Genomic DNA, 13,850 nt, shown 5'->3' on the forward strand with positions numbered 1-13,850 from the left:
CAAATCCTTCAGCGTATTTAACCCATTATTACAGGGTTTTCCAGTGGTGGTGCATTTAGTTAGCATGACATCCATTATCTATGTAGCCCCTTTTTCCCATTCATAATGTGACTACTCTTAAAATTTTTCGTTTGTAAGATTCCCATTTGTATAGCAACATTATCGCATTGGTGGAATTAGTCAGTTTTTTTGTGCATTGGCTGGAAAGAAGCTGTGGGCCTCGCAGGAAATGGTATTAATTATCACTTTCTTAGGTTTTCAATAGGATTGAGGAGAGGGTTTCACGTAGGGATGTCAAATGCACTAACTGAGCTGACTAAAATGTTTGGTCAATTTTGTCTTTAGGCCTCATACGTGGCACACTTGCAGAGGCTCAATAGAGACCAACAACTTACGCTGGGTGGAACCCTTCTGGTTACCAACCGAAAGGCTCGGTTGGGCCCAATCAGGTGTTACCCCAGTATTCCTGCTACATCTGTCATGGCGAATGATATAAAATTCTGGATAAAGAAACGGAGTCAGGATTCTCTATCCTTACCGTAGAGGTTTGTGCTTCGTTAGGATGGTTAGGAACCTGTTTCTCAATGGAGAGGTCTTGGGTTCAACTTCTTACCGGCGGCATATGTAATATCCCTACCCCTATATATAAAGAAAGCGCCTTTGTACAAAAAAAAAAAAAAGGTTTGTGCTTCGTTAACGTATTTCGACTATACGTTGGGAGGGATTCATTCTTGATTTTAAATAAGAAAAATCAGAGGTGGATCCTCTAATAAGCTCTCTGATTGAGAAGTATGCTAAGATGGATGAGTGGCAAAACTAGGATGGATAAGATAAGAAACGATTATATTAGAGTTGGTCTGGGAGTTGCTCCCATAAGTGATAAGCTTAGAAAAAGTCCTTTGAGGTGGTACGGCCACATTCAACGGAGACCTATAAATGCTCATGTTCAGAGAAGTGATATAATCTATATTGAAGAAATTAGAAGAGCTAGGGGTAAACCTAAGATAACCTTAGGAGAAGTGGTGAGAAATGATATGTATAACTTAGGCCTTGTATCTAACATGGCCTCAAACAGAACTGATTGGAGGGCAAGAATCCATGTAGCCGACCCCATTTAGTTGGGACAAGGGTTACTATTGTTGTCGTTGTTGTTGAATGGTGCAGGTTTCCCTAATTGGGTAGGCCTGCCGATATGGATCTGGCATTATTACGATTTAGTTTACTGTTGTCCATTGTACTTTGATTTTATTACTATTTAATCCCTTGTACTTTTTAAAATTGTTAATCTAACCTTTAACTTTGTCTATAATTATTAATGGTCTCTACCATTAAGATGATGTGGCATTTATATATTTTTTCAAAATTGCAAAAATAACCCTGCAGTTATCTATTTATTTATTTACTCTTTTGTTAGGTTATAATACTATCCTTAATTAACTATGGGAAAAAAATAACCTTAAATTTACTTTTCTTTTCTACAAAGAAACCATCCAATAAATGAAAGATGTGATTTTTCTTCTCTAAAAATAAATCATAGAATAAAGGAAATATATGATTAAATAAAATTTAAAATATAAATTAAAATATTAGAAGATATCAAATTTAATTCTAAGTTATAAAGTAAAAATCACCTAATATATGCTGACCATTATGCATGTTACCAAAATTTCTATTAATTAGCATTTTATATGTTAATTTGTTAGTAAAACTTCAAGTATTGTGATTGTGAACAATTTAAGTGGAACCTGAAAGTTTTAACAACCATAAGTGTGTGGTTCTACCAAATCCAAAATTGATTATAAAATATGAAATTTGAAGGATATAATTGACATTCAATATAGTTTCTATAAATGAGGGTAATGTCATCTTTTTTACTTCTTAATTTTAATGAAAAGACAAAATAGACATTACATATTTGATGTTAATAATTACTTAACAATGTTAGAACTGAGGGGACAATAGTAATTTCATAAAGAAGGAGGTTTGATTAATAATAAAACTAAACTATAAGGGGACAATAGTAATTATCCCTTTAGTTTATGCTCAAATAGAATTTGGATTCAAATTTTTGGCTACACCAGAGTCAAGGTTATAATATTTTTGACTCTAGATCAGGATTAAGTTTAAGTATTGTCTTCAAATTTTAAACTGATCTTGGATATAAATTTAACCTTAATTATGGATTATCATGTTTTTTTGGCCAAATAAAAATTATTTTATATTATATAGTTTTTATTTAATTATAGAAATATGAGGTTTATTCTGGTCAGCTTATGCATATTTCGATTACATATTCCGAAATACTTTATATGATTAATGTATACGGGCTTTATTACATAATTGGGATTGGAATTACACTTAAGAGCTAAAAGCTGGGTCCTCGATAGTAAAACAAGGTTATTGTGGGCCAACCAAAATGGGCAAGGGTTTAGTTTGACCCGTTAGGTTTCTAGAAAGTCGACCCGATATGCAACTCCGTTACGACCCCACCGATCAAGCTTTTGTCGTTTTAGTGCGAAATCTATAACGTCAGGAACGTCAGACTGAGCTGGCGAGAGTGACTGGCTGGGATCAGGATACGTATTACTATTTTCAGCTCATCAAAATCTGACAGTGTGAAATGTGTAACCCTACTAAGTACTGGATATAAAATATCCACGTGTCAACACTCAAAACGTTGAGATTTTGTATCCATTAATTTTTTTTTCTTTAATTTTAAATCCAATTTTCCCTAATGACTCCGTTTGCGAAACCTAAATATGTCGGAACAGAGACCAAAGGTTGTTAGTTGTTACTGAGGAACAGGAAAAAAGACGTTAAGGTTTGGTTTTCTTTCTGTTATTGGCTTAGGATCTATTAATCTACTTAGTTATTAATCTTTGTCTGTGCTAATGATCTTCTTGTTACAAATATTTGGTTATTTTCATTTCGTGCAGGATTTGCAGATTAAGATGGTCCCATGAACATCACAGTCAGGTAAGATGCTTTTTGTTTATGGCGGCAGAAGCCACGGAATTCTGAGGTGGATTTTTTTGTCCTAATCTGATGGGGACATTGTAGTTGCAATCCGTATCCACATCAAAATTACTTGTTTCTTTGGATAAAAGTCGAATTTCTTTGGATATAGTTTGTCAGTGATGCTAGATATTTTCTCCGGTGTTTTTCGTGGATTAAAATGTGGTGTAGGATGAAGTGCAAGTTGATCGATTGAGATTAATTTTTGTTTGGCGTGTTTGGATTCTTGTGTTGGTAGTCGTATCTAGGAACTTCCAGGTCTCGATCTTATTTGTAATTTGTTTTCAATTTTGTTTTTTCCTGTGTAAAAGCGATTTTGTTGTTCTTCACCGGCGGTCATCTATAAATTTAAAAGCAATTCGAATTATGTTACCGCAAGAATTTTCGAATTTTGGGTGTTCGCAATTTGATATAGAAGACAACCAACCTCTCTCTGTTTCACGGTAGTATCGATCGGGTCTTCCTTTTTTGTATTCGATTTACCGGTTTCAGTTCTGTTTACAATGTGAGTATATGTGAAGAATTAGTCCATTCAGAATCAGATGATGTAAATTTCTGTTCTGCTAGAAACATTGGTTGATCGGAAAATGATCTTCTTGGATGTAATTGATAATTGTCAGGTTGATTGAAGTTTAGTTGAGAAAGGACCCTTATATTGGGAGAGATGGAAGAGAAGAAGCAGAAGTTTCTCACTGTAGCGCCCTTTCAGTGTGCCTGGCAAAAGGAATTGAGATTCAGGGAGGCTGGTCGTGGCTGTGTGGCTTTTGAAGCTTTTGCCCACAATGATGTCACAGTTGTTTTCCGGGAGCATGTGGGTAGCCAGCACTATCATTACAGGAGGGATAATAGTCCAAACTACACTGTTGTACTAGGCAGTCATAGGAATCGCCGGTTAAGAATTGAGGTAGATGGAAAAACAGTGGTTGATGTTGCTGGTATTGGGCTTTGCTGTTCATCAGCTTTCCAGAGCTATTGGATCAGTATTTATGATGGTTTAATAACTATTGGCAAAGGCCAATACCCATTTCAGAACCTTGTCTTTCAGTGGCTTGATTCAAACCCCAAGTGTAGTATCCAATATGTTGGGCTTAGCAGCTGGGACACAATTGTGGGTTATAGGAATGTCAGTGTATTGCCCTTAACGCAGAACCATATATTCCTGTGGAAACATGGCATTTATGATGAACTTGGAGGGGAAAATGATGAAGAGGAGGACCTGGAAGATGGATGTAATAGCCGGGATGAGTGGGGACTTAAAAATTTCCTAGAGAGTTGGGAATTATCTGATATGGTCTTTCTTATTGGAAAGGAGGAAAAGCCAGTTCCTGCACATAAGGTTATCTTGAGTGCATCTGGTAATTTCAATTCCAATTCATCTGTTGATGATGATGCTATCATCCACCTCCAAGGTGTAGCTTATTCAGTTTTCCATGCTCTTCTTCAGTACATCTACACCGGCCAGACCCAGGTGTGTAACTGTCTCCTTTACCTATGTATTTATGAAATTTCAATTGAATCCCCCATCCTTCAGCCAAAAAAAAGAAAAACAAAAGAAAATGCTGCCTTGACTGCTTCAAACGGTGCCATGATAAAACTAAGTCGGATTTAAGTGTATCACTTCTATCATTAATCTTTTGTCTAACTCATCTCTACGGGCTGTACCTTATGCTCATTGATAATGAAATAAATAAGAGAAGCAAGAGATCTTAATTTCATTATTTGCATTTCTTAGGTCATGGTCAAATAATAATCCAACTGGACAACTACGCTCTCTTATTACGATGGGTTTCAGTTCTCCCACTAACTGAAAAGAATGCAAATTATCAAAATGTTGTTAACAATGATAGTTAGGTTAATTTTGACAGTGGAGATAAATTTAGATGGGAACATTGAGTGGTCAACCCAGTTCCATGTGCATGCCTAGACTATAAATTTTGCATCAAATATGGGAAAGTGATAATAGTGCAGTCCATTCCAGTGAAGAGACCTGTAAGATTAGAAAATTGATTCAGAAGATTCCTGCATTGCACATAAAAGTCATGCATGATGGCTGCTCATATGCATGATAAAAGAAAATGGGAATTTGTGATTTTGCTTCTACTGATATTTGCATTCACCATATGTCTTAGGTTTCGGAGTCACAACTTGGTCCCTTGCGAGATCTGAGCTTGCAATTTAAAGTCTTGCCATTGGTCAAGCAATGTGAAGATATTATTGAACGCTTTAAGCTAAACAAGAAATTATTTGACTCGGGCAAGAAGGTAGAGATTTCACATCCAAGTACTCGGCCTCAGCATTCTACAGTGTTCCTTTCTGAGCTTCCCATTAATGTCAATAAGCTCAAGAACCTGCTTTCATCAGGAGAGTACAGTGATGTGGACATTTATATTGATGGGTATGGTCTTGTTGCCCATTCTCATAGAGTCATCCTTAGTTTGTGGAGCACCCCATTTGCTAAGGTATGGCAATTTATGCATCTTGTATTTTCCTATTATTCTATTTCCTTTCAAAATGTTCTTACAAACTTTTACTTGGAAAATGCACTAGGCATCTTAGAGAAACTGAGCCATAGCAACCAACATGACGTATATGGGATTCATGTTAGTGGATCCCTTTGGTTGAGGAAGTCAAACTAGAAAATGTTGATAAGTATTTTTCTTGCTAAAAGAAGGAAAGACAGGAGGAAAAGCTTATATTCATGAGTTTGTATGTAGAACCTTAAAAGGCAAGGTGGCCAAAAGATGCAAAAGAATGAGGAGAAGTTGATAATTATGGCTTATGAGTAAATTCCTTGAAAAATGCACCTTTGATGAGATTACATAGACCACTTCTGAGTTGATATTCAAGGGTGTAAATCTATACAACCTTAAAAAGCAGAATAACCAAAACATGCAAAGGAATAATGAACCGTTGAAAAAAACTTATCTATTTTGAGATTAATAGAATACAACCATTCATCTATTGCTTAGTTTTTCGTCAGTTCAAAATTTGAATTGGTCTTCTTCCAATAAACTTATTGGTGACTCCTGTCAGGACAATCTTAAACTACTTTTATAATTACTTGCTGGTCCTATCCATTAGTTTATCACATTCCATATGCTTTAAAACTTTTTTGTTTTTTGTTTTTTGGGGGTTAAATAAATCTTCAGACGAAATATGAACTTAATAATGCATTTATGCTGAGTAGAACTATCCATCTAGCTGGTTACCTATGGATGCGTTCAACACTGGACCACCTTTCAAATTTTTTTAGTACTCAGATTGTTTTATGTATTCTAAACCTCGACTCTGCCTCTCTTTTTTTTTTTCTTTCTCTTTCTCTCTCTCTCTCTCTCTCTCACTCTCTTTTTTGAGAAGGGGGGGGGGGTTCGGAAGCAAGGAGTTAGGCAAGGTTCCTTACAATGTCAATGTTTTTAAATGAGACTATGATACTTGCAGATGTTCACGAATGGGATGCGTGAGAGCAGTGCTTCAGAGATCTGCTTAAAAGATGTGTTGCCAAAAGCTTTCACTGTCATGCTCGAATTCATGTACAGTGGGGAACTCGATGTCAAAGATGCCATGGAATTGGAAGGTCTCTTAAACCTACTTCTTTTGGCAGATCAATTTGGAGTTGTAGCTCTTCGTCAGGAGTGCTGCAAAACTCTTTTAGAGTCTCTCTCTGAGGTAGTTTGCTGTTCTTCGTATCAAAATTCCATGCTGCATTTATTCTTGGATTGAATTTTTCCTTTTGTAGTACTTGCAATCACTTCAGAACATACAGATACCTTTAAACAAATTAAAAAGAAAATGACAAGTGACTTGCAGTTTTGAGTATAGAGGATCCCTTGCTTACTTCAGAGTTCCGAGAAAAAGAAGAGATCCCTTTCATCGTGAAGAACTATAAGATATTGACACTTTTCATGTACATATATCTGCAGGGTTGGAGTTCTACTGGAAGAAGCTCATACAACAACAGTTTTTTGTATTATGCACAAGTTTAATCGACAAGGCCGCAGATGGTTTTAACAAATAGTTGGAAAGGTGTCTCTGAAACTGACTATTTGAAATTTGTTTCAGGACTCAGTGTGTTCCATTCTTCAAGCCATATCATCAGTTCCATCATTTAAACTTATTGAAGAAACGTGCGAGAGGAAATTCTCAATGCACTTTGATTACTGTACAACTGCCAGCATTGACTTCGTGTCATTAGATGAGGCAACTTTTAGGAACATTCTTCAGGTTGGTTTTCCTTTTTGAGAACCAGTATTCACCATAATGATGTTTGACTAAATTACATATTAGTACAGGGGCACATCACATCTAAGTTAGCCTTATAGGTCACGTCCTGGCTTATTTGGTCACATCCATTAGCATGACATAATGAATTTCTGTTGCAAAAAGTAGAGGAGTGATATAGAAGAACGAGTCAGTTAGTGTAGGATATATGGAAGTGTCGTTCTATTCAAGGGTCGGGTCCAAGGTCTGAAAACTCATCTGAATTAGCCATCTGGACAGTCGAGATTTTGTAGATCTCACTGAAGTCTCAACAAGATGGTGCTTTCTTTATTTTGGTTTGATGTTGCAGTGGACAAATGGGCATGGTTGGTTCTGAAACTTAAGAAAAGTTGTTTTAATATTAACAAACATAGTTAAGCTTTCAAATTGAGAAATAAAATATGCACAGAGACAAAATTAAATTTGAATTTGCACACTTGCTTGGCAATAAAGGTTGGACTTTATTGTAAACATGCATGGTTTGGACCTGTGAATGATATGAGACATAATTGACAAGAAAAATTATGCACTTATTGACAAGTAAAACATAAATTGAAGAATTGGAAGTTCCTATGACAAACTACAAGGTACAAAGTCATCTTTAGCAATAACTAAATCAATATTACTTATGGTATACTTTCATAGTAATAGACACCATTTTACCAAAGCACTGAATACCAAGTGTAGCAATTACCAAAAAAAAAAAAGAATACCAAGTGTAGCGAACAATATTGCATAAATCAGAGTGTTAGAAACACTAGTCTTCCATGACCTAAGTTGCTCAAGTCCCTACTCCCAAAAAGTGATTGCCTGCTGATATAAACAATGACGTGGTAGATCGAGTCCCTTGTGGAGAAGACTTGCATTGTTCTCTGTGTGCACGATGTATGAATGCAAGTAATTACTTGAGAAGAAAATAAGATATTCTGCTGCAGCTGCATTGTAAATGGTCTCATTTGCATACAATGGGGTAACCTACTGTAGATCACCCTTTTTTCTAGACTAAACTACCAACTCCACAGCCCAAAATGTTGAAACTTTAAAACTTAGATTTCGAGTTTTGGCCTTCTTATAGTGATAATGCCTTTGACTCACTCAATTTCTTGAGATTTTATGAGATTGTGAAGGACCTTGAGATCTGGTTCAAAATCTCCGGTGAGATAAATGAGATTTGACATTTTTATATTTCATATTAGATCCTTGTCTCAACTCATTTAAGAAATTTGAGATCTCAACAGGATTTTGAACTTTGGTCTGAAATTGGAGCCGTGTTCTCCGCTTCTACTTACAAGTTACAATACTGTTTTAGATATCCTGCATAATTAAGAGATGAGACCTGTGTTAGTCTGTCAACTCAAGTAGATATTTTACTATCGAAATGACCAGTTGTTTCTGTTCCCTATGTTTAGGGATTCTGTATTTGTTGTGGGCCACCTTTGTTGTATTTTTTCATTCTTTCAGTGCATGATTATTCATAAGGATGTACATCATAGACAAATGTCCTATTCTAATATTTGTACTGAAGAGTGAAGAATTTTACAGGAATCTGATCGTAAACTGTGGTTCTTGTTAATGTATAATCGAGATACTGCATTTTGGTGTGCAGCATCCTGATTTGACTGTGACATCTGAAGAAAGAGTCCTGGATGCTATCTTGTTGTGGTGCTTGCAAGCCCAAGAAACATGCGGATGGGAAGTGGTGGATGAACTCTTGAAAGCTTCTACGCTGGAACTCTCTTTCAAAGAGAGGCTTCAGTCAATTAATGGCTTGTTGCCCTATGTACGTTTCCCATTAATGCCACTGTCATTACTTCAGAAGGTAACTCTATGTAATACTTACAAAAATGATCATGCCCTAGTGACCACATTGCATATGGTCTGATATATTCATTTGAGTTTTCTGACTGAAGGTTATTATAACCTTGTTGCAGCTGGAGAAGAGCAATCTTTGCGGTCAGCTTCCTGTATTTGAACAGCTTGTGAGTATATTGCATCTCAGTAAGCATTTCTCCCAGCCCCTGGGTGTTCTCTCCTGCTTGATTTTGATATTTTCTCGTCACTACAGCTCATGGAGGCAATTAACTACTCAAAATGTGGAATTGAGAGATCAGCAGATGATCAGAAGTAAGCTTCTTCTTCTTCTTCATTTTTTTTCCCCACCTCTTCTTTTCTTTCTTGGGGTAGGTTCTGAAGTAAATAATGAATTGGCTTTGTCTGAGCTGGATCCAGAATATTATACCTTCTGCCCCAAGTCCTTCTGAGCTAATTGTTTAAAGGGTACTAATTGGTACTTTGGATACTGGGTGGGCCCTAGGCATGGTTCAAAGTCTCGTGAAATTTCGAGCTTTTGGATCTTTGGAGATCACCAAAGTGAACCATGCTTGTGAAACGACATTTTTGAGTAGTTGACTAGAATTTCAACAAAATTTCGGTATTTTGGTCCAAAAGCTCAAAATTTCAGAAATTTCATTCAAAACTTGGAATTTTGGAAAAGAAAACACCCATTAGGTAACTATTTTTGCAATATGATCATTTTAATATGTTATTATAGTCTAAAGTAGTGTTTCCTGGAATGTGAATTTATGCTTTAAGAATGTTTAGTTGTGTGAAAATACATTGAGATTTGACTGCATAGGCAACACAAGGGTGCAAATCCAAAAGACCATTGTCGGTTGGTTTTACTTAACCAAACTAACCATTGATATGTGTTTATAGTCCCTAAAGTAGGTTGTCCAAAATAACTAAACCCATAAAATGCATAAAACTTATTGAAACATACCACTGAAACCTGGCAGGATTTGTATGAGGTTTTTGTGAGATTTCAGTCATCTAGAGTTAGCCAAACCTTGAGATGAAACGAAATCTTGAACCTTGGCTTTTTTTTTTTTGGGGGGGGGGGGGAGGGAGGCTTATACTGTAGACCTTTTCTTTGATGTTTAACTATAAAAAGAGGGAGAATCATCGATGCAAATACAACTTCTTATTCCATTGATGCTACTGAGGCACTTTTTTTTCGCACCCCTAATTCTTGACCATCCAAAATATGTGACTATCCTTGCTCAATACTGGAGTCTGATTTTGGATAATTCTCTAATCATCAGAGGGCGAAAGCAAATTATCTTTTATTTTGATCATCTATGTGCATTGTTATGAATTTATTATTTTATCGATGCATTCCTCCGTTTGACCTCCCCCCCTTTTTCCTATTTAAGAGAACTGAACCTTGCCCTTGCTCCTTGTAGTGTAAGATTTCAGCACAGGCGATCTAGTTTTAAGGAGCTTCTATATATATGTGAGGGCGATAAGAATGGAGTAATTTACTTTGCTGGCACATCATATGGTGAACATCAATGGGTAAATCCTGTTCTAGCTAAGGTATAGTTCTTTACTTAATTTTGCATATTAACAGTATCACTTCTTCATCTAACTTGGTATAACAAGTCATCTTCTGAATTTTTGCTTGTCACAGAAAATTACAGTAACTGCCAGCAGTCCTGCCTCAAGATACACGGACCCCAAGGCTTTAGTTTCGAGGTCATACCAGGTACAGTGAATATTCTGAGACGGAATGTAGTTTCTTGATGTTGTTTAGCTGATAATTGGATTTTCCTGGTTGCTTCAGGGAACCTCGTTTGCAGGGCCTCGGATTGAGAATGGACAGAAATGTGCGTGGTGGATGGTTGACATTGGTCAGGATCACCAGGTTTGCTTCCATACATAGTTTTAATCATCCAATTTGTAAGTTTAGCCCAGAAACAGATGTATGATGTATCAATATCCCATGATTCCATCTCATACATTCTGCATGCAGAGATGATCACGAATCTATAATGAATTAACGATTATATTTTTTTGGGTGATTTAGTTAATGATTATATTAGTTTTGATAATACTATCATTTGCAGATCTGTGATGAATGATGACATAATTCTAGTAACCTGCTCGTAACATGTCAATCGTACAAAATCGATCTCATTCTTATTTTAGTAAGAATGCCGTGGTTTTTTCATGCTGTGTACTTCTAATATGAAGTCAGGGTGGAATCGTCAATAAATTGACGGGGGATTCTTTGTAGTTGTATAGGTAGCCAGGTTGATAAATGCTTGCTTCTAATGAAAAGATCGAAATGCGTCTAGACAGAAAGAGATGGATATAGTTGCCTGTTTCTACACGAGATCGATATATGCTTGCTTCTTTATTACTGTTGCCCAAGTAGTGAATAATACAAACTTCTTTTCATTATGGTTGGTTCTTATTAATTATCTTTCTCTCTCTCTCTTCTTGATTGTTTGGCCGGTACAGCTGATCTGCAACTATTACACGGTGAGGCAGGATGGCTCAAGTGCATACATGAGGTATTGGGCTCTTCAGGTAAATTCAATCTTGCTTCTCTAAGCATCCCTTCTTCAGTAACAAATAGCACATGACCTAAAGTCTACTTTTTGAACTATTTCAGGGTTCTTTGGATGGAAAGAGTTGGACTAACTTGAAATTACACGAGAATGATCAGGCAATATGTAAGCCTGGTCAGTTTGCTTCATGGCCTGTGCTTGGTCCCACTGCTCTGCTACCTTTCAGGTTCTTTAGAGTTACATTGACAGGTCCAACCACCGGAGATTCCAACCCCTGGAACCTCTGCATTTGCTACTTAGAATTGTATGGTTACTTTCGGTAGTGTGACTAAATGATGCCTGCTTGATCTGTCTAACTGAAACAGAAACAGTGGGTTTCTTCATCTAAATCCCTTCCATCAGTGTGTACAGTTCTTTAGACAGTTAGCAGGATAAAAACAAAGGCCAGCTCAATAAAATAGTATATTCGACCCTTCCCCCGAACATCCCAATCCCCATCCCCTTGCAATGTTTAACATCTGGAAGTGAAATAAGAAATTTTATATGCAATGTACTGACCATCTCTCCATGCAAGAGCAGATGAATATGATGAGAATCGATTTATTTTTATTCACGGAGGCATTATCCATCTTTTACAGGGAAATGAATTATTCATTTCTTTATCGATGAGCCACGTGTCTATACGTGGGTTGATATTACGTTTGAAAGATAGAAAGTTTTTTTTTTTTTTTTTAAAATTTAGTTTTGAACTTCAAATCTAACTTGTGGACATTTGTCTTTTGGCCATAAAGAAATGGATGGTCTATAAGATGTTGTAAGACTTCAAACTTAATAAGGTATGTATTTTTTTTTTTGGCCAAAATAATTAGGTATGTATATAATGTGTTCAAAGTTGTCATTAAGTGGAGGTCACCACTTTGCTAGAAAGTAACATGCATTATATTTGAAGGAAGAAGATTTGCTTTCTTTTTGCTGTAGAAAGGTTGCTTTCACCTACAGTGAAGGGAGAACACTTAGTTTCTTCGAACTTAAAAATGAAAAAAAAAGGGAAGAGAGAACACAGTCATGTCGAGCTGGCATTTTGGACTTTTTCTGTAGCATCTAAGGGTAAAGATAAGTCCTACCTTCACCTTGGCCATAAAAAACTTCTATCAAACTTATAACGACAATTTTTTTGGTTACATACACAGGGAAGCATAGAAACTACCAGTTACCTCAGAGCCATCAACACAATCATGTAGTCATTAAAAAAAAATAAAAAATACGAAGCATTTCGTTTTATCATTGACATTGATAATTTTTTTTTTCCATACTAAGACATTGATAAACTTTTCTCTCTTCAAACTAATAAAATTTTTTCCTTGTAAAGAAAAGGAAAATGGCAGTTAACTTAGTTCTTATTGGCTAATGATATTTAGATATCTTCCTACCATGATAATGACTTGAAGTCCTTTGAAAACATGACAATGCCCTTCGAATAGAGTGTATTATCAAATATTTTAGAGAATAATTATTGCATCTCAAAGTGTGATGTATCATTTGACAAACCATACGACTGAGTTGGATGGTGTGCTGCACTTGATATGATAATTGTTAGTAATAGACATCGACATCTATTCAGTTGTGGATGTACTTTTAGCATAGTAATGGTAGCCTGCTTTGTTGAGATAATATACCCTATACCCAAAAAAGTTACGAGTTATCACTCTTTTCTCTTTCCCCTGGCCTTGTGGGCTCCTACCAGTCACTATGATTGGTTGACAATGGTCGAAATACTCTTCTAGATTGTACTTGATAAGATGGAGACATTGGTAGCCACTTAAAACATAAACCAGACCAAACCGGCACATTGAGTAAAGACTGTAACCAAATCAAGCCGATTTGTTAGTCTTGGTCCGGCTCAATTATCCGGATAGACCAACATTAACACCGATAGTCAGCAGTGGACTAGTAGTTGAGTCCGTATCACCTAATATCGGTTCTAGTAACTCTCTCTGGCATTCGTTCTTTCTTGATTATTCTCCCGCTTCTTATTAACTTATTAAAGACACAGACACCATTGGAGAAATCGCTCGCTATATCCGTACTTCTACACTATCACCACGCGTCGAAGAATTATCTAATCCAAGATTCTAAATGAACCATGGATAAGCTGTTATACAATATTGAAATGGTAGAGACTGCTACATTCGATTAGCTGTTCCACGTGAGAAAATAATGACACTT

General features: G+C 36.3%; 1 protein-coding gene across 2 annotated transcripts; it reads left to right on the forward strand.

Moving 5' to 3' along the window:
• Positions 1–2,733: 2,733 nt before the first annotated feature.
• LOC149017383 (BTB/POZ domain-containing protein) lies at positions 2,734–13,027 on the forward strand. Of its 2 annotated transcripts, XM_089151728.1 has the most exons (14): positions 2,734–2,821; positions 2,937–2,976; positions 3,636–4,483; positions 5,145–5,474; positions 6,454–6,681; positions 7,075–7,236; positions 8,879–9,091; positions 9,204–9,251; positions 9,338–9,396; positions 10,515–10,647; positions 10,742–10,816; positions 10,895–10,975; positions 11,575–11,643; positions 11,729–13,027. In XM_089151728.1, the coding sequence occupies exons 3-14, from the start codon at positions 3,680–3,682 to the stop codon at positions 11,945–11,947; spliced, it is 2,421 nt and encodes an 806-aa protein (XP_089007854.1). In that variant the 5' UTR covers positions 2,734–2,821; positions 2,937–2,976; positions 3,636–3,679; the 3' UTR covers positions 11,948–13,027. The 2 variants fall into 2 exon arrangements, with proteins under 2 accessions (XP_089007854.1, XP_089007855.1); XM_089151729.1 differs by lacking the exons at positions 2,734–2,821; positions 2,937–2,976 and adding an exon at positions 2,999–3,520.
• The last annotated feature ends 823 nt before the right edge of the window (positions 13,028–13,850 follow it).

The sequence above is a fragment of the Hakea prostrata genome, chromosome 4 (genome assembly GCF_041222555.1).
Source record: "Hakea prostrata isolate BN-2017 chromosome 4, UWA_Hpros_2, whole genome shotgun sequence".
Classification (NCBI taxonomy): Eukaryota; Viridiplantae; Streptophyta; class Magnoliopsida; order Proteales; family Proteaceae; genus Hakea; species Hakea prostrata.